A 24,891-nucleotide genomic window follows, 5' to 3' on the forward strand; every position below is an offset into this window, starting at 1 on the left:
ATCGTTGGCCACATGGAAGCCTTAGGTACGTCGGGGTCCACTATCACTCCCTCCAGATGAGGCCTGAAGCACGAGAAATACTCATAAATCCATGATTGAAGAAGAGTCAAACAACCTGTGATCTACCCGCAATCTCCTCTACTAGAAATACCTAAGTGACAGTATATGTCTGCTAGTGCAGCTGAGCCCCATGAGTATCCAAGCGTGCCATCTACCCCCTCTTGCACCTCCAGCAAGTAGGCGGGTCGGATCCGGTCGCCACTCTTGTCTACAAACAAGATGGAACCGAACATAAGCCACATCCAACCTATCGCCTTAGTATCGGAAATCCGTCCTACTTTACACATCTTGACGATGGAACTAGCACGTACTCCGCCACTGGTGCAGTGGTCAGCCAGCATCTCATCCCTGGTGACCCCAAAAGATCCATAACTGAGGACTAAAGCTCCAACGACCCCTGGTCAATAGTCACCATCTCCCTATCTACTGGGATACGCAAAATCTACCACATGTCATGCAACAGAATGGTCATCTCACCAAACAGCATGTGAAATGATGACGTGTTCAGCTGCCAATGCTCTGTAAAAGCAGATGTCAGAGCTGCATCAATATGAGTGTTCATAATAGTTGGGAGATGTGCCAACCTAGATGACTGTATAAGTGACTGGGTCTCCTTAGAAGAACTATTGAACCATGTGACCAGCTTACTGTAAAACCTTGATCTCGTATTGCACCTGAGGGCGCTCCTCTCTTGCCCTCTCTAAATCTCAGCTACAATATGTCCCATAAAGCTGGGAATCATTGAACCGTCAATAGGACCCCCGTGGACCTGCTCCTTCACTACCCAGTCGTCCTCTACATCATCCCTCGAGCGTTTATTGCTCTTTGAAATTATATTACACCCGTCTCGACCCCTCGTTACCTAAACAAGTGGGAACATATCATCAGTGGAGGCTCAGATCCATCTACATCCATATGAACATCATCATCCTCCTTATAAACTCTAACATGCTCAACATATGCCATGTGCGCTCTTTGGGCGTCCGCCATCAGCTTATGTTGAGTCTAGATCCTTTGAGTGGAGGCAGCGACATCACGATTGGTCGTATGCCGATGTCCGGAACCACCGTCAATCTCTAAAGTCTGAAATATAATAAACAAATCGAATAACTATAGTTCTTATTTGCATTAATTGAAATCCGTCCCTATAAACTAAGCATTTCTGTTATTATCTAACCTATCTAATTAGTAATTTGTCTAAATTAAACTTACGTTCATAGAAAAATAAATAAAAATTTAACGACCAAAAATTAATTGGACGCTTCAATACCTCGGTATAGACATTTTTTCCTATCTCGGGTCTACCTAAGGGTGCCCCGACATATAAACTACTGGCCTAGGCGGGTGATTCACACCACCTGCCCTAGGGGGACGGGTGAATCACTCGTTGGCCCTAGGCTTGGGCGGGTGATTCACACCGCCTGTCCTAGGGCTGGTCGAGTGCGTCACCCGCTACTCCTAGGGGACGGGTGAATCACATGTTATCCGCTAGGGCTAGCGGGTGGTTCACCTGCTACCCCTAGGAGTGGGATGGGTAGTTCATCTGCCCGCCCCTAGGACAGGCGGTGTGAATCACCCGCCCAGGCCACATTCGACGGGTTCCGTCTCCGAATCCGGAGACGGAACTCGTGTTTTCGATTCAATTTTTTTAAAAAAAAACTTACCCGAGGAATCATTAGTCATTTTCCTTTACCGTGTGGTCTAACCATGAATGTTGTTCGGGTTTTTGATTTTGGAAGGAATTAGAGAGAGAATTTTAGTTTTTGAGTTGAAAAATGAAAAGGGGAGAAGTGTCAAACAGGGGGTGATGATAAGTAATTTAGGGGCGGTAATACAATAAATGAAAGAACTCAGAGCTATTACACGAATGAATACAATAAATGTGTATAGGCTTTTTGCTTTGCTTTTTGGAACTTCAATGATGATTCTCTCTATATTTCAGCGTTGATGATCAAGTCCAAATGAAGCAAATGATGGGGCTTTTATTGTGACACTTTGAGGTTGGTTAGTGTTATCATAATAATTTATAGCATTTTTCGTACTTAATTACTAGTTATTTTGTGCCAGTTTAATAAGTTTTAATGATATTTTTCTTATATTTTCATCATTTATGTATCTAAGTCATTTTTGTGTGTTTTTCAGGCACTTTCGCAAGATTTCGGCACAAATAACCAAAGTCGGGGCTTAAGGCGAGAACTTAGAAGTTAAATGGAGCAAAAAAAAATGAGTTTTATTGACTTCCAGCATGCATCTCATCAAGATGCAAAAGCAGCTCGTCAAGATGGTAGCTGTAAGTTACAGAGTCATATGTTCACATGGCGGACAAATTTGACACATTTTTTGTATTTTCATCATATCTCCCTCATACGAACTCGGATTGAGGCGGTTAAAAATGCGTCGAAAATCTAAGAGAAATATGAACAAATGATTAATAATAATCATCTCCAAATTCGAAGTGGCATGCTCAAAAAATTGTCCTAAGTTGATGTACATGTTGAAGACTAAGATTGCTTTCCCACCTTCACACATTTCAACTCCTAAATTGTCAAAGTCTTCCACCACCCTCTTTAAAGCTAAATTTGGAAGATTAGGGAGTTGGGGGATATCAGAAGACTTGGTCTTTAGAAGCATATGAGTCATTTTACTATAAAAGGAGACCTTGGGAGCCATTTGAAGACACACCAAGCTTAGGCTTAATTCTTCCCTCTCTCATGTTATTTTGCTGATTCTTCTCTTTAAGAATAATTTGTGTTTGCTTGTCGTTATTATGCTCAAGTTGTTGTTTGTGCAAAAGTTTATCCAATAAAAGTATGTTTCAAGTCATCGAGAAAGTCTGTTCGGCAATCGTCATTACGGTTTCTTCGAAACTTTGATCTCTTTTATTACTATGAACTCTATTATCTATCTTTCTAATGTGTGTTTTAATCTAATCATGGGCTAAAACCCCCTTAACTAAGGCTAAAAGCGGATCCTAACCTTAATTATATGGTAATTGTGTTTAACCTATTTAAGTTATGTTTATCCTTTTAAGAACTAAATTATGATTCTTAATGCTTGTTGGTGATGGACCAAATCCCAACTCGAATATAATTAATCGTTTATATTGACCGTGATTAAATTGATTAATCGAAACTTATAAGTTGGACCTAATGACCATTTAGTGTGGCTTATTGGTTTTCCAATGTTTTTTCATGAATCTTATTATAAATCTTAGATTTATTACTTAAGCCGGACCAAAGTGAAGTAATAAATCGAAGGTTTGGAACTAAGAAAACTTAATGCTTCTTTAGATTAATTACTTGAGCCGGACCAAAGTGAAGTAATTAATTGAAAAGTTTAGAACTAATTACTCGAACGGTTTTTCTTGAATCTTAACTAATCACTTTAGGCGGACCAAGGTAAAGTGGGTTAAAAAGGTTTAGATTAATAAAACTTAATGCTTATCTAGATTAATTACTTTAGCCGAACCAAGGTAAAGTAATTAATCAAGAGTTTAGAGCCAATCTCGAGAATCTATTAGTTAATAAGAAAAACCACCATAAAACAACTTAAAAGGGTTAAGTGTTATTACCAAGCAAAGAGGTTAAATGAAGCTAGAAGCCTTAGTTTCTTTCAACATAAGTAACCTCTCAATTAATTTGTCTAGTTTTCATTTCACTTCTTAATTAAGTCTTAACTTGGTTACCCAATAAACTCTACATTTTCATTGTTTAAATAATAGATAGTAAGCAAAGAGATTAGTACTTATAATCACCATCCTCGTAGGACCGATACTCTACTTTCACTTTATTACTTGATACACGATTAAGGTACACTTATCTTCGCATGCATGTATACGTAAAATATGCATTAGTTAGTTCGAAAATCAAAATAAACATTGGAGGGAAACGAATCTTCTGTCGCTTTCATCCTCAATAGCCAGTGTACACAGCCAATGGTTGTCCTTCTCTTTTCCTTTGTGTCTTCGAGATGCCACGCTTTTGAGTCTTGACAGAGGCAGTCTGACTGTCTTACCAAATAAGGCAAAGATTCCAAGTTGACTAGGGGACAAACCATTTGGAGCTTCTACTTCTTTCCTTATTTGGTGATGCAATTATAAGTGGTCTAAAGTCAACGTTTGATCTTGTCTCTAATGCCTTGATCTTCTGTCTTCCAGAAATCAATCTCCATTTAGGCGTGGCTTCTACTTCTGGATCCTTCCAACTATTGAGTTGAAGTTGATCTTTAGGCCTTTGATTCAAGCTTAAGGCCTACATTTAAGCAAACATACACTCAACAAACACATTAGTCGAATTAAATCATCATTTAATTTTAATGTTTCACTAAATATGAGATTATTAATTTCTTTTAATATTTTTGTCATAGTCAAAATTAGTGTGGAAATTGTGTTTCAACATGTGCTTCCTTTCTATTCGAGCATTTGTTGAGGCCTCTTAACTTATAAGGTTTGCAGAGAATGCCATGTTGAGAGAAGAAGGATTTGCATTGAGTGTCATCAAACTTCAATGGAATTAAAGTGTGTCTTAGCATACTGAACAAAGCTTTCCAAAATAGATAAAAAATCTAATTTATATTGCAATAAATAAACCCAAGTTGATCTAAAATGATCATAAACAATAGTTAGAAAATGTCTATATTTGCCTCTTGTTTGAACCTTATAGAGCCCCAAATGTCAATACATATCAGTTCAAAAACTGCAGTTGGATGCGAGGTGCTCAATGCAAATGGCAATTTGGTAAATTTAGATAAACGACAGGTGAGGCATGCAATCTATCTTAAGGAGGTTGCTAACAAGTCTCAGATTTGTCTAACTCTGTTCTTTTGATTTCTATTTATTGTTCATATATTTTTCTGTGTTTGTTTTGTTTTTTTAGGTAATCACATCTAATATTGTTTTATATAATATTGCACACATGAAATATATTTAAGTTTAACAATGGGATCATGTCCCCAATCTATGATGCCAAAGGTCCAAAGTATATAAACCAATGTTCTTTGACTCAGCAACCATAATGTGGGTTTATCATTCTGCACTAACGAGTCAGGTGTAATATATGTTTTCTGATGATTCAGTAAGTAGAATGGTTGGAATATGTGTTTTGTGATTATTCAGTAAGTTGTATAACTCATTTTTTGTTTAGCCTACCCTTATCAATCTATCCCGAAATGAACCATAAAACTAAAGTAAAGCACCGAAACCGATTGGACTAGGTTACAGTTTTCCATTTAACAAGTCTATGGTTTTTTTTAAAAAAGTTGTGCGCAATGCACTTACATTAAACAAATGAAAATTACATTAAAAACAAAGAAAAACCCATAACCCACCCCACCACATGTGATTCGGACCCATCACCTCTAGGGCCATATGTAAGCTCTCAACCAACAGGCCAAAAGGTTCACCATACTTAAAAAGTCTGTGGTTAATGAAACCAAAACATAAACCGATTATGTATTAATACACATAAAATTAGTATAAATATATGTTATCAGTATACCTATACATGAAAAAAAAAATATATACATCGGATAAGACATCTCCAACTTTTATTGGAAAAAAAAAAACACACATGAATGACTGAGAAATCAGCACTACAGTTGATGCTTTGAATATATTAATAGATTTCTTGAATGGGTGGGTAGGTAATGGCCAATTGACCAGAACGGCAGGCAGCACTCTGCAATGGTGATAATGGAGAAATGAAATAGAAATACAGCTGTAAAGCAAAGCAAGAATCTTTACCATTAGAGTGAACTGAACATGCTTCCCTTTAAACTATTTTTGTCTCGTGACTCTCTCCATTCACGATTTCTCTCCATAAAAAATATTAAATATACAATTTTAATTGCTGCTTTCCTTCCAAATGGACTCACGGCTTCAGTTTTTGCCATGGACCTATTGCTTTCCTTCCCTTTTCTGCTTTTGCTTTTGCTTTTGGGTATTTCTGTTGAATCACTTCTTCTGCCCACTCAACTTCAACTCTACCAGGTTAAATCCCACTTTCTTTTTTAATTTTATGTTTAGTTTGATTTGAACTCTTTAGCATTGCCATTGATGTTTTGTTGTTGCATTCGGAAGAAAATAGTGAAACCACTCTACTGTTGAGTTACTTAATTATGTGGCTTCTTGCGTTTTGTGTTTCTGGTTATGTCAACGATGATGATACTGGACTAAGACTTTGTACACTCTAGGCTATAGTCAACGATATTGGAAAAGTGTACTACATTACATGACTTTGACTCTTGAATTCAGGCACTACAACTTTTTCATCTGGCTGAAACACACATCCCCTCACCTGATATATGTATTCATTTTCCATGTTTGTTACAGATTGCAGGCAAACACCATATTGCTGCTAGAGAAGATAACATCATATTAAATCCTAGGTTCGAGGATGGTCTTAATAATTGGTCAGGCAAAGGCTGCAAAATTGAACTTCATGAATCCATGGGAGATGGAAAAATTGTTCCACAATTCGGAAACTTGTTTGCTTCTGCAACTGACCGCACAGAAAATTGGAATGGCATTCAACAGGATATCACAGGAAGAGTGCATCAATATGTTGCTTATCAGGTCACTGCACTCATTCGCATATACGGTGCCAATCTCACCACTGCTACTGCTGCTGCTGGAGTACAACTCACTTTGTGGCTTCAAGAACATGACTTTCGGGAACAGTATATAGCCATTGCCAAGTTACTCTCTCTCATTCATCTTATATTTATATACTATTAGCTTATTATTATTCTTTTCAATTTTCAACATTTCTTTTAATATGTTTTTCAGTATCTATAGTAGTTTGAATGAGTTGCTTTTTTTTTTTTTTTGATCAAGTTCTTGCTGTTCTATTAGTAAATTGTGATGATTGGAAACAGCTTACAGGCAACAGAGACAGAGTGGGTAGAGTTGCAGGGGGAGTTCCTCCTTAATAGTTCCCCATCAAGAGCAATATTGTATTTAGAAGGTCCATCTCCAGGCACTGATATTCTTCTGAATAGCTTATTTGTGAGGCATGCTGAGAGGCTCCCTGCTTCTGTCCGCCCGATTTCCAAGGTTGGTCTGCACACACTTGTTGACACATGATTATGAATATCTCTTGCCGAGCTTTCGATTTGCAAAATTTGTGCAAGTATTGCAGTGTGGAATTTCAGGATTTAAATCTGCTTTTTCTTTATTTGTCTAGAATGCACCCTTTGGAGTGAATATAATTGAGAACACCAATCTTGATGATGGCACCACTGGGTGGTTTCCTCTAGGTAACTGTGCTTTGAGTTTTCAAACTGGTTCACCGCATGTTGTCCCTTCAATGGCAAGAGATTCTCTTGGACCTTATACGTCTCTGAGTGGTCGTTACATCCTGGTAACCAACCGTTCAGAATCTTGGATGGGTCCTGCACAAATGATAACTGAGAAACTGAAACTCTATTTGACATATCAAGTATCTGCTTGGGTTCGAATTAGTTCTGGACCAACTGCCCCTCAGATGCTGAATGTTGCAATTGGAATGGATACCCAATGGGTCAATGGAGGTGAAGTTGAGTCTAATGACGACAAGTGGCATGAGATTGGTGGGTCTTTTAGAATTGAAAAGCAGCCATCCAATGTTATGGTTTATGTACAAGGTCCTGCTTCAGGTGTTGATCTTATGGTTGCAGGACTCCATATCTTCCCTGTAAACAGGAAATCAAGATTTAGTTATTTGAAGAAGCAAACGGACAAGGTAGGTTAATGTTAAAAGGATTGGTATTTTATGATTTTTGACATTAAAAATAAATAACTGCATCATTCCAAAATGTTTTTAAACCGGTCGTGGTTCTGTTTACTAATCGTATAGCTTTCTGATTACTCGCTTCCGTTTGCTGTTGCAGATACGCAAGCGTGATATCATACTGAAATTTTCAGGATCAGAAAGTAGCAATATACTTGGCAGCACTGTGAAAGTTGCACAGATACATAATAGTTTTCCTTTGGGATCATGTATAACCAGAACAAGCATTGATAATGAAGAATTTACCAAATTTTTTATTGAAAACTTTAACTGGGTTGTGTTTGAAAACGAAATGAAGTGGTCCTGGACAGAACCACAAGAAGGGAAATTTAACTACAAGGAAGCTGATGAACTAGTGGACTGGTGCAAGAGCCACAACATGGAAATCCGAGGCCACTGTATCTTCTGGGATTTGGAAGACGCAATTCAATCATGGGTTCGATCCTTGAATGGAAATGAACTGATGACAGCTGTTCAGAACCGTCTAACAGACCTCCTCACACGTTACAAGGGAAAGTTTAGGCACTATGATGTGAACAATGAGATGCTACATGGTTCATTTTATCAAGATCGACTGGGTAAAGGTATCCGGGCGAACATGTTCAAAATTGCCAACCAATTAGACCCATCTGCTACTCTTTTTGTAAACGATTACCACATTGAGGATGGAATAGACTTAAGATCAACACCAGATAAATATATACAGCAAATTATTGACCTTCAAGAGCAAGGTGCTCCGGTGGGAGGAATTGGCATTCAAGGGCATATTGATGTTCCAATTGGGCCCATCGTTGCTTCTGCACTGGATAAATTAGGAAGTCTTGGTCTTCCAATCTGGTTCACGGAGCTTGATGTCTCTTCTGCTAACGAGTATGTGAGAGCAGAGGATTTGGAAGTAATGCTCCGTGAAGCCTATGCACATCCTGCAGTGGAAGGCGTGATTCTTTGGGGGTTCTGGGAGCTGTACATGTCCCGGAAATATGCTCATTTAGTGAATGCAGATGGTAAAATCAATGCAGCAGGTAAGAGGTTCCTTTCAGTTAAGAAAGAGTGGCTATCACATGCTGATGGAAACATTAATGAGCAAGGAGAGTTCAGATTTAGAGGTTTTCATGGGACTTACAGTCTTGAAATTGTTTCTTCTTCAAAGAAAATTAACATGACATTTGTTGTTGAGAAGGGTGACTTGCCACTCATTGTTTCCATTGAATTGTAAACATTCAGGGATTGTTTGGAACGAATCATTTGAAAGAAATGAATTCAATTGAAAGCTTACATGATTTACACTCTAATTAGTTCTTTTTCTAAAGAAAGTAATTGAACTCTTTCATTTTATTAATAAGAAATTTGTTGAAAATAGAATTCAATTCCTTTGAATTACATCAATTTGTAGTTCTCATTAATCTAAGAAATATCTAATTGGATTCATAGTCCTCCATTGATGCATCTAGGCATACAGTGACAGATATCAATTCTGTATTAGCTGATTGCTGTCAATGGATTTGCTGGGAATCAATACAGTTATCAAATTGTATGATGCAGATTTAGAAAAACTAATGCAAGCACAGTTACTGGGTATTAATAGGTAAACTTCCAATGGCAGAAACTTGAAAGCTCATTCTTACCTAATTTGAGAATTTTCCTTGTAATCAAAGACTTAATGAATAAAAATAACAAATCGTGTTAAGATGAAGAACGAACCTCAAAACCTTCTATTCCAATTCAAGCATTCAAAGGTAACCCCAATCTGCACGATAAAGCAAATTCTAGTACAGGAGAAACCTTAGCCTTGCAGAGAAGATTTTCTTAAAATTAGAAAATACCCACCCCACCAGTGGGTTTTATCGATTGAAAAATAAAATAAAGAAAGACATTGATTCCGTTAGTTAATTCATGGTTGGGTTAAACCCCGAGAAAGAAAAAACAGTCTTGGATCGAAAGCTCAGTGGGGTGGGGTTACTGTTGAAGAAACTTAATTGACTATTGGTCGGCCGTGCTTTTCGTAGAATACACTTGAAAATCTCGAAACCGGTGCGTATATAATGCGAAGGTTCTCTGCTTGCTGCTTCATCGGTCAATCTTCCAAGACAAATCGCAGGAAAAAACATTCTCAGGTACTGCTTCTTGTTCACTATCTGCGATGGTTGACTAGATACATTTGTTGTTTGTAGAATCGGATGGTAACAGCAGCCATTTAATTGTTCTTCTTTGCTTTGGGTAGAGATCTAGTGCAACTATGGAAAATCCACAGGCCAACAATGACAAGATGTCAGAGGTATGAAGTTTGTTTTTGCGTTTTACTTTTTACCTGCTAATTTATTGGATTTTCGATTTTCTATTCTATGTTTATATTCTTTTTTCTGGCAGTTTCGTCACCATCCCTACCTAGTATCTTCTATATATTCTAGTGCCTCTTGCTTTCTTAAATTGATTATTATTATTTATCAGTGAATTGTGGGTAATGTTTCTGTGTCAAAATTTCCTGAGTTAAATTTGAATTTTAAAATCCCAACAATAGAAAACAACTTTTTATTTGAAAGCTTTATCTTCTCTGTTTATTTTGTTAATTTTTTCACCTGCTAAAACTAATGACTTCATTATCTCAGTTGTTTCAAAAAAAATTATGCTCCATAAGATGAGCTTTTGCAGTGCAATACGAGTTTGTGCAAATGAGGAAGGCATAGGCATTCAAACTGTGTCAAGTAAACCATAGTAATTTCATGTTAGGATCTGGGGTTGCAAAGTTAAATTGAGTGTTTTCTAATTCAGAATCTTATACTCACTATTTCACCCAGAGATCCCAACGTAAGTATTTGCAGCATAGAAACATTGTAACTAACTGTTGGCTTACTAAACAACATAGTAGATCAGAAATAAACCCCTCCTGTCCTGCATTGCAGCCATGATCTCAGATTTCTGATATAGACTTCCATGACATTTCCTGTTGACTGTTGTTCTTCATGACAGATTGTAAACCAAAGTATATCTAGTTCGAGTGGTAACACTGCCTCCAATATCATAATAAATCATGACTTCTCTGGAGGATTGCATTCTTGGCACCTGAATTGCTGTGATGGCTCTGTGGTTTCAGCAGAGTCCGGAGACTCAGGATTGTTAACAAAACCAGGTGGTTGTTATGCTGTTGTTTCGAACCGAAAGGAATGCTGGCAGGGCTTGGAACAAGATATAACAAGCAGAGTTTCTCAAGGTTCCACTTACTCAGTTTCTGCATGTGTCGGGATATCAGGGCCTGTTCAGGGAGCTTCCGATGTACTTGCAACCTTGAAACTGGAATACAAGGATTTACCAACTGACTTTTTGTTCATTGGAAAGTAAGGGACCTCTTGCTTTGTTTCACTATGTCTTGCTGGAATGAAAATTTTAAAGCTGTGTTAACAGAAATTATCACTGTAGAACTTGTGTATCAAAGGGAAGCTGGGAAAAAGTACAAGGCACATTCACTCTATCAACCATGCCTAGCAGAGTTGTTTTTTACTTGGAAGGCCCTTCCCCTGGAGTCGACTTGCTTATTGAATCTGTAGTTATTACCTGCTCCTCTTCAACAGCATGCAGCGTAAATATTCAATTTAAAACCATTTTAGTTCTTAATCCAACTTCTCTTTGACTTATTATAATCAACAGGGTCTAGAAGTCAAAAATACGAATTTGTTTTGTGTTCTTCTAATTAAATATGGTTACTCAATTTTGTCTTGTAATGCCAAATCTGATTTATTTTTCTACCTCTTTCTATGTTAAGAATACAAGAGATAGATGTGACAATGCGGAAGTTGAAGATGATAACGTCATTGTAAATCCTAAATTTGATGATGGTCTGAATAACTGGTCCGGAAGAGGCTGCAAGGTTGTCTTGCATGACTCTATGGCAGATGGGAAAATTGTCCCTCAGTCAGGAAAAGTTTTTGCTTCTGCAACCGAGCGCACCCAGAGCTGGAATGGGATTCAGCAGGAGATAACCGGAAGAGTTCAAAGAAAGCTTGTTTATGAGGCCATTGCTGTGGTTCGGATATTCGGTACTAATGTGACAAGTGCTGATATACGAGCTACTTTATGGGTCCAGACGCCAGATCTCAGAGAACAATATATAGGCATTGCCAAGTTAGTACTGCTGCCCTTTTAATGTTTAGAAGGTGTAATTATCTTTTGTTCCCCTGGTATATCTGCAGAATATTTTCTCAGCTTCCCCTTCATTCATGTTTCTTTAATTTTTGTAATTCATTCAAATATGAAATCCTATCATTTTCATATACTGAATAAAATTGTCTAGATTGTGTACCATGTAAACATTCATAAACACTGTTTCTTCAATGTTTCTTGAATTGCATTCATGACCATTTTTTTGATCTGTAGTCTTCAGGCAACAGATAAAGACTGGGTACAGTTGCATGGAAAGTTCCTTCTAAATGGTTCCCCCAAAAGAGTAGTGATTTACATAGAAGGTCCACCTGCAGGCACTGATATTCTTCTCAATAGTTTTGTTGTAAAGCATGCTGAGCAAATCCCTCCCTCACCTCCACCAGTAATTGAGGTTGGTCAAGTAATTTAAATATTAATTCTTCTTAAGTTGTGCTTTTTCTATGAATGTTCTATCAAAGGTTTGGAGATTTAAAATCAGATTTTGCTGAGAAATACGAAATGAAATTTGAGATCTCATGCTTTTACATAAATAGTTCAACCAGGCTGGAAGTTAGATATATGCATTATTTAGTTAAATCCCAGGTGTCCAAAGCCCATAAATTTTTTTTCCTTTTGGGCAGAATCCTGCTTATGGGGTTAATATAATATTGAACAGCAGTCTGAGTGATGGAACCAATGGGTGGTTTCCTCTTGGTAATTGCAGTCTTAATGTTGCGACTGGTTCACCGCATATACTTCCTCCAATGGCAAGAGACTCCCTTGGGCCTCATGAACCGTTAAGTGGCCGTCATATAATGGTTACCAAACGCACCCAGACTTGGATGGGTCCTGCTCAAATGATCACGGATAGAGTCAAACTCTTCTTGACATATCAGGTATCTGCTTGGGTTAAGATTGGTTCAGGGGCAACCGGTCCTCAAAATGTGAACATTGCTCTTGGAGTGGACACTCAGTGGGTCAATGGAGGGCAAGTTGAGATTAACGATGATAGATGGCATGAAATTGGGGGATCCTTTAGGATTGAGAAGCAACCTTCTAAGATCATGGTTTACATTCAAGGTCCTGCTGCAGGTGTTAATTTAATGGTTGCTGGAGTTCAGATTTTCCCAGTTGACCGAGAGGCACGGTTCAAGCATTTGAAGAGACAGACTGATAAGGTATTTTGGCTTCTTTTTTGTCAATGCTGTTAACTCTTGGCCCCAACATTCATAAAACTACTGTTTGTGCAGGATTGCTCAAGACCATAACAAAATTTTCTCTTTTATTTCACACGTTTCAATAGCTTCAGATAACTCGCATGAAATTGCTCCAAGCAATATTTCATTACTAGCCCATCTTTGTTTTGAAAACTTTATATTTTGTTTCAATGCAGATTCGAAAGCGTGATGTAACCATTAAATTTTCTGGTGTGGATTCTGGTTTGCTTGGCACCTTTGTTAAAGTAAAACAAACAGCAAACAGTTTCCCATTTGGTTCATGCATGAGTAGAACAAACATAGATAATGAAGATTTTGTTGATTTCTTTGTGAAAAATTTCAATTGGGCTGTATTCGGAAATGAGCTGAAATGGTATTGGACTGAATCACAGCAAGGCAACCTCAACTACAGGGATGCTGATGAGATGCTGGACCTGTGTATGAAAAACAACATAGAAACCCGGGGTCATTGTATTTTCTGGGAAGTGGAAAGCACAGTCCAGTCATGGATTAAATCTCTGAACAAAAATGACTTGGCAACAGCTGTTCAGAATCGCCTAACTAGCCTTCTCACTAGATATAAGGGAAAGTTCAGGCATTATGATGTGAACAATGAGATGCTGCATGGATCATTCTATCAGGATCGGTTGGGGAAAGATATCCGAGCAAACATGTTCAAGACGGCCAATCAGCTGGATCCGTCTGCCACCCTCTTCGTAAATGATTATCACATTGAGGATGGTAATGACACTAGATCATGTCCTGAAAAGTATATAGACCACATTATTGATTTACAAGAACAAGGTGCTCCTGTTGGAGGAATCGGAATTCAAGGACATATAGATAGTCCTGTTGGGCCTATTGTGTGTTCTGCTCTGGATAAGTTGGGTATTCTTGGTCTTCCAATCTGGTTTACGGAACTTGATGTATCTTCCATAAACGAACATGTTAGAGGGGATGACTTGGAAGTCATGCTTCGAGAAGCTTTCGCGCATCCTGCAGTGGATGGTATTATGCTTTGGGGATTCTGGGAATTGTTCATGAGCAGAGAAAGTTCGCACTTGGTTAATGCAGAAGGTGAAGTGAATGAAGCCGGTAAACGGTACCTTGCTCTTAAAAATGAATGGCTGACTAGTGCTCATGGTCATATTAATGAGCAAGGAGAATTCGAATTCAGAGGCTTCCAAGGGACTTACACACTACAACTTGCTACTGCTTCTAAGAAGAAGATAACAAGAAGTTTCACCGTAGACAAGGGAGACTCTCCACTGGTGATATCCATAGACTTGCACTCCGCTTAAGAATTGCTGACTGCTTCATTTTTATGTGTTTATATTTGTCTATAAGAATTGGGACTTGTTGTATGCATCATTCATATTTCCACCAAAATGGATGTGTCATCTCATCTCTAATAAATGGATCCAAATCTTATGTTTATTTAAGTATGGCCATGTGAAATCCATTCTATTTTCTGGCCTGAGCAGGTGAAAGGGCCTAGCCCAAATTCACAGGGAGACAAAACTTAAGTTTCAGTTGTGGTAATGGACAATGAAGCTAAGATTTAGGTCCAAAATGTAGAAAAGACAAGAGCCGAACATTCCTGACCTATAGGGTGTGATTGATTACATAGAGCAAATTAGGAGATACTAGGCTGCTCTTATTCTAAATAAATGCCACGTTTGGAGACCTAAACTACCCAGACATCCTATCCTATTATGAATTAATGGAAGATCATAACACAGTAAAAGATAATTGTCTTTGTGTAAATGTGATTGAAAAAATAGACAAGCAGTCCAATTAAGTTGAAGTTGAGAGTAAAGTTAGGTGTGTCTTGACAAAATGTGACCTTTTTTAAAAAAAAAAATTAAATCTATTTAAGATTCTACTTTCTTATCAATCAAACCCATGTTGCCTAACAATTAATTCTAAAGAGAATGATAAGGAAAAAACGTGTTATCTTTCTCTTACCTCAAACAGTAGTAATAAGGAATAAGTTGAAAATTTTCCCCAGCAGTTGTTTTTTGGGATCAAACTGGGAAATCAATCTTTAATTGTTTAGTGTGCAAAAAAAAAATTCAAATCATATAGGTTGACTTTATTTACTTTTCTACGGAGATTAAAACGATGTCATTTTAGATTAGTTCGTGACAAGAAATTTGCACAAACGAACCTGGGGATGCAATCAATCAACACTCTATAAGTAAATAAAGATAGAGGAATGATGTAAAGTGATGGATTCACCCTATATGAGGTGGTTGGTTGGAGGTAGAGACTAAACACTTTGATGTCTCATATATCCTCATTTAAACCCAAGTAAAACTTATGTTTTATGGATTCTATTACATATTTAGACATCTCCAATAGAGGGTGCTTAAAAGAGTGATAAAAATTAACACATAATCTCAAAATATAATATTTTATTGTCTATGTCATCCACATCACTTTTACCAACCTTCACTTGAAAAATGCTCCAACAGGTTGCTTGAAAGTTACCATTATAATACTACAAATTATTATTTTATTATAAATATTAAAAATAAAAGACTCCATATTTTATTATTTCTAAGAGAGGGACCGTATATTTTATATTAAAAATAATAAACAAGGTTGTCAAGAGGTTGCCAAAAATTGACAACTTTCCTTAGCACTCACAATCACTCTAATAGTGGGCACCTTTAAAAGTTGCCAAACTTAATGTCACATCAGCTGGAACTCTTTTAGACACTCTCTATTGGAGATGTTACTCTATACTCATTCCATGTTATTGATTTTTTCACATTAAAGTGTAGAAATGAGTACGGATAATTCTTTAACTGAATTAAACACTACAGTTAACTTTTTCTTTAGGACTGGAATAAATTGTACCATTGATTTTTATTATATATAATTCTAGAAATTTGTTACTATTTTAAATTGTACTGTATTGAATAATTTTAAACTCTTAGACCCCGTTTGGTAAGCCGTAATGAGCGTCGTAATGGAATGCGTATTCCAATGGAGGTTCATTACTATGTTTGGATTAGTCATATTGTTTTTGTTATAATGGAATCACAATTACATCACACAATTTATTTATTTTTTTGAATCAATTACATCACACAATTTTTATTTACAAACTTAAGTAGTGGGCATTACAAAAAAAATAATAGGTATGAATTCTCATTAAGGCTTGCCCTTGTATTTTTATTATTAGTATTTATTATGCACAATTCTTATTAAACGGTAAAACAAAAAAATGAGAAAAAAGCAAAGAACGGGTAAAAACGGAAAAATTGGAAAAACACGAAAACAAGAAAAAACATGAAAAAATGAAGAAACGAGAAAAATGGGAAAACACAAAAATACGAAAACAGAAAAAATACGAAATATGGAAAAAAAAACGTGAAAAACATAAAAAAAAAATTAAAAATAGTCTAAAAATTAAAAAAAAAAAAACAGATAGCATGAAAAGCATGAAAATGGGAAGAAGGAGCAAAACTAACAAATATAAAATTACAGATGTTATCCACAATTATCTAAGCACCATAATCTTAGAATGCAGATATATCTTTTTCTTTTTATATAAGCATATAACTAAATTAATCTTTTTTTTTTTCGTTTTCTATAGTTACAAATACATTATTAAAGTTATAAAAAGGTGAGAATAAATAACATAAATTTACTAAGCTTAGACACACATATATATTAATGGGCTAATTACTAATCTAGCTCATTTAAAGGGGTCTATTTACATATTTAACCCACATTGCTTCCATCTCACCAAATTAGATATTTTCATCCACTTTGGATAAAAAATATACTTATTTCAATTTACATTCTTCCTCAGACTCTCAACGCCTTCTTCGCCATCCCAAACCGACGAAAGCGGCATAACCGCCAAGTCTAGAGAGAGAAAAGACGGTAGGTTATAGAGAGAGAAAGAAGAGATTATGAAGCTCCATTATGAAAATGGTATTGTTTCAATTTCCTCCATTTTTGTAACATTTGTGGTGAAATTTGTCGCATCTGCGACAAAATTACTCCATATAATCAACCACTGAAACAACCGGAAAATCAAGAAATAAACTCAACCATGGCAACTCTGTCCAAGGAAACTCAGATCAATCATCAGCCGGGGGTGGAGGAAGCCAAGTAATGGGGTATGCATATCATGGGATCGCCGACAGCCGTATCTGGTTTATTCTCCAGCGAAGAAGCCGAGTAATAATCCTTTAGACCCCTTCAGTTGAAACGAAGAAGAAGAAGAAGAAGAAAGTGTATAATTTGGTGAGATGGAAGTGTTTAATATAGGGATATATTTATCCAAAAGGGATGAAAGTGTCTAATTTAGAAAGATGGAAACAAAATGGATCAAATAGGTTAATAGACACCTTCAATTGGTCTAGATTTGTAATTTATCCTATATTAATAGGTTAAATTTAATAGTTTGGGTACATATATATTGATGTTAAGTGTTTCCACCCTTTCTGATCCTCCTATCTATCTTTCTTCTCTCCTTTTAGAGGACAGAGTCGGGGTTAGTTTTCCTAGGCTGATCCCAGGTTAGCTTTTATCTCGATGTTGGTTTGTTTTCTTTCCTGTTTCTACCAAAAAAAAAAAAAAAGTAATTAGTAACTAATTGAATAACAAAAGTTACATATGATATTTTCATGTTGTAATATTTGTTATTCAATCTTTTTTTTAATTTCATCTTTTTTATTATTATTATTTTTTCATATTTTTTTATGTTTTTTGTAATTTTAAATTTTTTTTATCGTTTTTTTCGTTTTGTGTTGATTTTAATATGTGTATTTAACTAAGCAAATATTACTATTATAATAAAAATTACATTTTATCAATTATTTATAATTTATCAAAGAACACGATAATGAAATCATAATTATATTACATTACAATTTTGCAATTGTATTGAAACCGAATATATGTTGAATTTTGATGATTTTCAAAATTGGTCCCGAACTGAAAATGGAGTATATAAATTAGGCAGCTATGCTCAAATGCACTTTAATAATCAAATTAATTAGGAATAAATGAATTAATGTTGGGCAAAGCAGACAGCTTGTTTTGTTACTCCACCTTGAATGGTTAACAAAAGAGAGTAACGTCAAGTCAAGTTTCATATTTTAATTAAAATTGTATTAGAGTTAATGATTAATATAATAACCAATTACAGAAATGTAGGGACCCTGCCCTGCCCCAATTTCATATCACATCATTCTGATAGTCCCACACCATCTAACTACTAATTGAGTATAAATCACATATTAATTAAGATTAAAGTTCAGAAAATACTAATAACAATATTATTTGATTTTTTTTATAAACACAATCTCTCGTGATTTAAAATTTAGAAATAATAATTTGTGATTTGGATAGTTTATAAACCCCCACGTATTTTGTTTAAAATTGTTATTATTACTAGTTAAGTGATTTATAGCAATTTTACAAATGATCTCATATACTTTAAGTATTACTAACTAACTACATATAGATCCTTTAAAAAAAAGAATTAAGTGCATGTATAAAGTGGAGAAAACATGAACATATGTTATACGTGCTTAAAAGCAGGTATTTAATTAAAAACTATAGATAGAAGTGGAGAAAAAGGGTCGCATCAGGAAAAAAGGAGGTGGGGCCCAGAGGTCACATGGGAGAATAGTGCTAAAAAACGAAATGGAAAATGAAAATTGAAAAAGAGTGAGTGTCACTGTCAACATCATTTGATTTGATTGACATACATATGGGACCCACTCTAATATATTTTATTATTAATTATTAATAATGTCTACTACTACTGCTACATCGGGAAACAGCTCCCGCGCTGTTTTCGCGCGCCTCTCCACCTCTATTAACGACAAAACTCTTTCTGCCCCCCTTTCTCTCCCACACTTTTCATTTTCGCCTATTGCAAATTGCACAATTTCAATATTATTCTTATTTACTAATAAAATAGTCTTCAACTTTAGTTTTTGAATATATATATATATTTTTTAAGGTCATTTAGGTGTTGTTTGGTTAGAAGGGAAAAAACGAATTTTTAGAAAAAGAATTCCAAAAAAATATGATTTTCTTTTTTGATTTTAGAAAGTAAAAAATATAGTTTCATCATAAATGTCGTTCTGAGAAACTTTAATTCTTAAATATTTTTATTTTGAGGTCGTTAACAGTCATTTTGAAAAGTTAGTTAAAGTTAAGTGGTTATCGATATTAAAAAGTGTAAAATTCAATGATCATACTGTTAAGAATAGAAGTTTAATAACCACAATGTTAAAATATGTAAAGTTCATTGTTTATCAGATCTGTAACACTCTTCGCATCCGATTCGATTATTACCCTTTGCAGTTCCAAACTTTCACACCACTGAATTGCCTCCCAAAATTGCTACAGCTTCGGCCAGTTGCACAGTTGGGGCTCCTTGCCTAAAGCAGCTGAAACATCTCACAAAACCTCCTGTGTTACTCCGTATCACAGCCCCAACGCCAAATTCGGTAGTTTCATGAAAAAAGCTGCATCCACGTTGCACTTGAGTCTGCCGTTTGGTGGTAGCTGCCATTTGCTTTCCCTGGCCTCAGTAGCAGCCGCCTGTGTAATTTTTAATACCAAATTTGGAGCTTTCCATTCCGTTACAAACTGCGTTGCTCGATTTACTACCATATCTGTCGCGTCTTCAGACCCCGTCCATAGCATAGTATTACGATGTGTCTATATTGCCCATAAAAATTACCACCTTCCGCCTAGCCATTTCGATCGAATCAGTCTCCAACATATGCATAACCCAATCTTCGATCCAATCCCACTCCTCACCTGGGGCAATAAAATCTGCTTTTTGGCAGCACAATACTGCAAAGCGACACCCAAAAAATAGATGTTGTTGCACATTTCTACACTTATTTTGATTTGACAAAATCATTTAAATTAGAATTAAATCCCTAAGATAAAAATCCAACACATTAAATTTAAATGCTTTGATTTATTTGTTACTAATATGTTTGTTGAGTGTTGTTTGGAGTATTTAATCTACAAGTGTAAAAGACATTAAGATAAAGCCAAAGCCCATTAAGCAAGGTCAATGCACAAGCAAAGTCAAACAGATCCAAAGTCTATGAATCAACTCAGCCCAGCAAGCAGAAGGATCCAGAAGACTTGCTAACTGCTTCACAATGAAGCCACTGAATCGAACAGACAAGAAGACAAGGCAAAAGTTGACCTAGAAAGCTTGGAGACAAAGTCTATCCAAATGAGGAAAGCTTCAGTTGAGTCAGAACAGTTGTCGCTCCGCTGTCCATGAATCTTTACCATAAATGGAGAGACAACCTGACGCACACTGACCAAAAGCTACTGAAGCACTGATCAAGATAGAGAAGACTATGTTCTCATTGGCCGAAGACACTGAGCACTGAGGTTGAAAGGGACAGTAGAGTTGTTTCCCTCCAACAGTTATTTTGAATTTCAAAATGACCGAAGGCTCAAGGTGTCACTATAAATAGGCCTTTCATTTGCTTCAATCGATGCAGATCTTCACCAAGTCGAAACGCTGGCCAAATTCTTCCTTGAAGTTTTGTGCAAAAGCAAAGCAAAGCAATCTTACACACATTCTTACTCTTGTGTAAAAGATTAGATTTTAGATCATTCAAAGAGTTCTGTGTATTACAACAAAAACCTTTATCAATTCTAAAATTGTTAGGAGACTCTGAGTTGCTTAGTTTTCGCACTCAAATGTAGAATAGTGTTGAGTATAAGATATAGATGAAGGTAATCTGTATACTCGCTGACTATTGTAAGGGGTTTGTGCTCTACCCAAAAGATCTCAGTAGTGGATTAAAGCTCGGAAGGATTCCAGGGACTGGATGTAGGCAGGAGACCGAACTAGGATAAAACTGTTGAGTAAACTTCTCTTACCCTTAACTCCTTTATCTGTTTGCTTTCTATATTGTCTAGTAAAACGCTTAACTGGACGAATCCTAAGTTGTGTGAATTGGTACTGAGCCTCAGGAATAGACCCCCTAGTGATATCTCTTGACTCGACGTTAGAAGCAGTCTTAGTCATTGATTAACTAAAGCTGCCTCTGACCTCACTCAATATCATTGTGTTAAGAATTAAACAGAAACAAGTCAGCCTTGAGAACAAAAATTTTAAATAGTTCCTTAACCCCCCTAGGAACTAATTCCTATATAACAAGGGACCAACAGATGCCAGCTGTGTTCCGCGTCCGTCCCGCATACTACGCACGTGATGCGCCTTGATATTCTTCTTTGCATCAACCGAATCCACAGTGGCAGTAGCTTTGCACATAACCTCCAGGCAAACATTTTCATTTTATGAGGAATATCAAGCTGCCATATTCGAAGCCATCCTTTGTTCGTGTTACTTCCATTCCTCAGTTCCTCCAATCGCCTATAGCCTGATTTGACGGTATACTCGCCCGATTTTGAATAGTGCCACAACAAAGCATCGTTACTGTTTGACCCTGTCACCACCATCTTACGACTAGTCTCGCCTTCCTCCTAGGAAAACCATCTCTCAATTTTTCCCCAACCCATAGACGCGTTCTTATAATGAACAGATCCGACACCACTGCTTGTCGATTTTCGTCCGTGCAAGCCGAGGTTACATAACAGTTCACATCAGATTGAAGCCACAGATCCTCCACACTCTGATTTTATCCCCACGACCAATTCTCCATCGTATTCCTTTACTGAGAACCTGAATCGAACTCCAAACACTCCTCCAAATGAAGCTAGGATTGGAACCTAGTTTAGAGGAAAGGAAAGTGCCTTGTGCGAAATATTTTGATTTGAACATATGACTAACCAAGGTGTCCGGTTTAACGATGAATTTCCACCCTTGTTTTCCCAATAAAGCCAAATTAAACTCATGGAGATTCCGAAATCCCAATCCTCCATATTCTTTGCGTGTACTTAACCTCTGCCAACTACACCAGTGAATGTGCTGCTCCCCGTTTTCCTTCCAAGCCCACCAGAAAGAGTTCATAATTTTTTGGACTTCATCACAAATAGATTTGGGAAGAAGAAATGTGCTCATATAGAAAGTGAGTAGTGCCTGAGCAACATATTTTTAAAAATACTTCTTTTCCTACATTTAGAAATATATATTTAATCATAATTGATATGAATAAAAAGTGACTACATAAACAAACAATTTCATACATATCATAGTTTTGTTAATTTGTTAAATGATTTCATTTTATGAAATTTCTATAATTTTTATATCACAAAATAAAATTTAAGAGTTATAATATTTTTTTGAAACAAGGAGTGCATTTTATGGGTAAATTATGTTATCCATTTATTGCATACATTATGGAAGCGTCCATTAAAACTAAATATACTTTATCAAAAAAATAATTAAGAATCTGTAATTGGAGCAATAAAAATAGAGAAATGAAACTAAAGTTTTCTTCTTAAATAAAGAATAAAGAAAAAAGAAAGAAAGAATACAAGTGAATTGGAGTAGAAAGTATTGAAAGTCAAAGACACAGACACAGACATAGACAGAACTAAACTGTTTGGTTCAGCTGTTAGCTTACAGCTGTTGCTGTTAGCTATCGCAGTTAGCTGTTGCAGTAAGCTGTTTGCAGTTAGCTAGTAGCTGTTTGCAGTTAGCTAATTGGTAATTAGTGTTTGGTAAATGTATAAAAAGTTGTTGCTGTTAATATATGAAAAGACAAAAATACTCATATTCTTTAACAATATAAAATAATAATATAAATAAACATATTGTACGAATATTGATAAAAATAAGGGTAATTAATTTATTAGTCCCTATATTTTGACAAAACACACTGTTTAGTCCCTGTATTTTCAAAAACACATGGTAAGGTTCCTAACCTTTTTCTCAGTGAACTGTTTAGTCCTTTCGTCTGTTTGTTAGATTTTTTTACCGTTTATGACTTCGGAAATGACTAAATTACCCTTTACTATTTACCTTCAAACTTCAGAAGAGGAAATCCAATTTAGAAGAAGAAGCGATTTGTATGGAGAACAAGAAAAAGAACAGCCCCAATGCTTATGAATTTGAACGAATTAGCAGGGAGTATAAATATAGAGAACTGAATAACCTTTAAGTTCTAAACTGGCTTCAAAACAAATCGACCTCTTACTATACCCCCTCCTAAGAAATCCAGCCACAATGCAGATGAAGGATGGTTAATTGGAGCATTCTGATTTATTGAAGGTGCTTTTATACTTGGTGAGATCAATCCTTGTAAGGTTAGGATTAATAGGTCTTATAGAATTTGAATTAAGATGAAAGTAGAAATTGAATCCTGTTAAAAACTAAAGAGGGGTGAAACTGAAATTTACTAAAGAGGGATGAAACTGAAAATTTCACTTTGATGGAATGGGATCTGGCATTTTTTTTTAAATATATATTTGGAGAGATCAGTAAGTTGGTTTGGGATAAATTATAGGGAAAGAAATAGGTTGTCGTTGGTTAAAAAAAAAGGCTGCTGTTTATATTTTTTTAAGAATACAGGAATAAAAATAAGGCTAATTTTGTCAAAAGCTAAACAGCTAAAAACAGCATTTTGTAAAAAGCTCCAAGTTGGAACTTTTCGTGAACCGTTGCTGTTCGATCCAAAACCGCTAACCGCTGCGGTTTTAAAATCATAACCAAACACTATATTATTAGCGGTTTGGTGTAAAACCGCTAAACGCTCCCGTGAAACGCTAAAACAAACACCCTCTTAACATACCACAGAAGAAGAAGAAAACAGCAGACTGATTTTCCACTCAAAATTCACTCAACACAATAAATATAAAAAGATGATTTGTTTGTTAAATAGAATTTACTTGTTTGGATTAGCTGATTTTTTAACAGTTTATGCTGCTTGGTATCTGATTTCTAACAACGGTTTGTATAAATAAATAATAATATGATATTTTATAGCTATTAGCTGTTAGCTGATAGCTGTTGCGGTTGCTGTTAGTTGTTTGCAGTGGCAGTAAGCTGTTAGCTGTTGCGGTTAGCTTTTTGTTATTAGCTGTTTAATTACTAGTGTTTGGTAAAATTATATTGAACTGTTGCTGTTCGGATTTAAAATGTCTAAAATGGACATATTTTAAATTAATCAACGATGAAATTATAAAAGGGAAAATGTGAAAAAATGCTCATAACGTTTACAACTAGAAATAATTTTACTCTTAACGTCTAAAATGGTGCAATTTTACCCATAACGGTGGCAGCTAAAAGCAATTTTACTCCAATTGCACATATCAGTAGTTCTTAAAAAGATATTTCATATTTTTTTTATGATTTAATAATAAAATTGAAAATTAATATTTATAAACTCGGTGAAATATTTGAATTTTTTTGTCCAACTCGTATAAAAGACAATATATAATTTTTATTTTCTTAAAAAAAATTCACGTCTAATCATATGTTTGTAATCTGTTACTAACAATGCTAAAATGGTGCATATGTAAAGTATAGATAACAATATTCATGACCAAAAAGACAGTTTCACAAATTATTTCTCCAATTGACCAAATTTGTCAATGTTAGGGGTGAAATTGATTTTGACGGCTAATATTAGGGGTATAATCGCATTATTTTAGATGTTAAGGGTAAAATTAATCCTAACTGTTGGGATAAGCATATATTCACAACATATATATTTATCCGAATAAGTAAACGAGTTTACGGGTTACCTCTTGTAGCGCAGATCCCGTTCTTGATTTACAGCAGAAGGATT

The 24,891-nt window shown here is 35.8% G+C and overlaps 2 protein-coding genes across 2 annotated transcripts; both read left to right on the forward strand.

The window, feature by feature from the left end:
• Positions 1–5,595: 5,595 nt before the first annotated feature.
• LOC136235484 (endo-1,4-beta-xylanase 1-like) lies at positions 5,596–9,202 on the forward strand. Its single transcript, XM_066025182.1, has 5 exons — positions 5,596–6,046; positions 6,389–6,753; positions 6,934–7,111; positions 7,242–7,778; positions 7,927–9,202. Exons 1-5 carry the CDS (start codon positions 5,819–5,821, stop codon positions 9,040–9,042), a joined length of 2,424 nt encoding a protein of 807 aa, XP_065881254.1. The 5' UTR covers positions 5,596–5,818; the 3' UTR covers positions 9,043–9,202.
• Positions 9,203–9,388: 186 nt separating this feature from the next.
• Positions 9,389–14,619, forward strand: LOC136235483 (endo-1,4-beta-xylanase 1-like). The gene is made up of 8 exons (XM_066025181.1): positions 9,389–9,940; positions 10,048–10,101; positions 10,794–11,158; positions 11,241–11,400; positions 11,584–11,942; positions 12,195–12,372; positions 12,602–13,138; positions 13,354–14,619. Exons 1-8 carry the CDS (start codon positions 9,869–9,871, stop codon positions 14,476–14,478), a joined length of 2,850 nt encoding a protein of 949 aa, XP_065881253.1. The 5' UTR covers positions 9,389–9,868; the 3' UTR covers positions 14,479–14,619.
• The last annotated feature ends 10,272 nt before the right edge of the window (positions 14,620–24,891 follow it).

The sequence above is a fragment of the Euphorbia lathyris genome, chromosome 7 (assembly GCF_963576675.1).
Source record: "Euphorbia lathyris chromosome 7, ddEupLath1.1, whole genome shotgun sequence".
NCBI lineage: Eukaryota > Viridiplantae > Streptophyta > Magnoliopsida > Malpighiales > Euphorbiaceae > Euphorbia > Euphorbia lathyris.

Bases quoted from the DNA above. Each gene is read 5' to 3' on its own strand.
- LOC136235484 (XM_066025182.1), top strand. From the start codon at position 5,819: ATGCTTCCCTTTAAACTATTTTTGTCTCGTGACTCTCTCCATTCACGA. The intron at 6,047-6,388 runs GTTAAATCCCAC...TGTTTGTTACAG, and splicing joins CTCAACTTCAACTCTACCAG to ATTGCAGGCAAACACCATAT. The intron at 7,779-7,926 runs GTAGGTTAATGT...TTGCTGTTGCAG, and splicing joins TGAAGAAGCAAACGGACAAG to ATACGCAAGCGTGATATCAT.
- LOC136235483 (XM_066025181.1), top strand. From the start codon at position 9,869: ATGCGAAGGTTCTCTGCTTGCTGCTTCATCGGTCAATCTTCCAAGACA. The intron at 11,943-12,194 runs GTTAGTACTGCT...TTTGATCTGTAG, and splicing joins CAATATATAGGCATTGCCAA to TCTTCAGGCAACAGATAAAG. The intron at 13,139-13,353 runs GTATTTTGGCTT...GTTTCAATGCAG, and splicing joins TGAAGAGACAGACTGATAAG to ATTCGAAAGCGTGATGTAAC.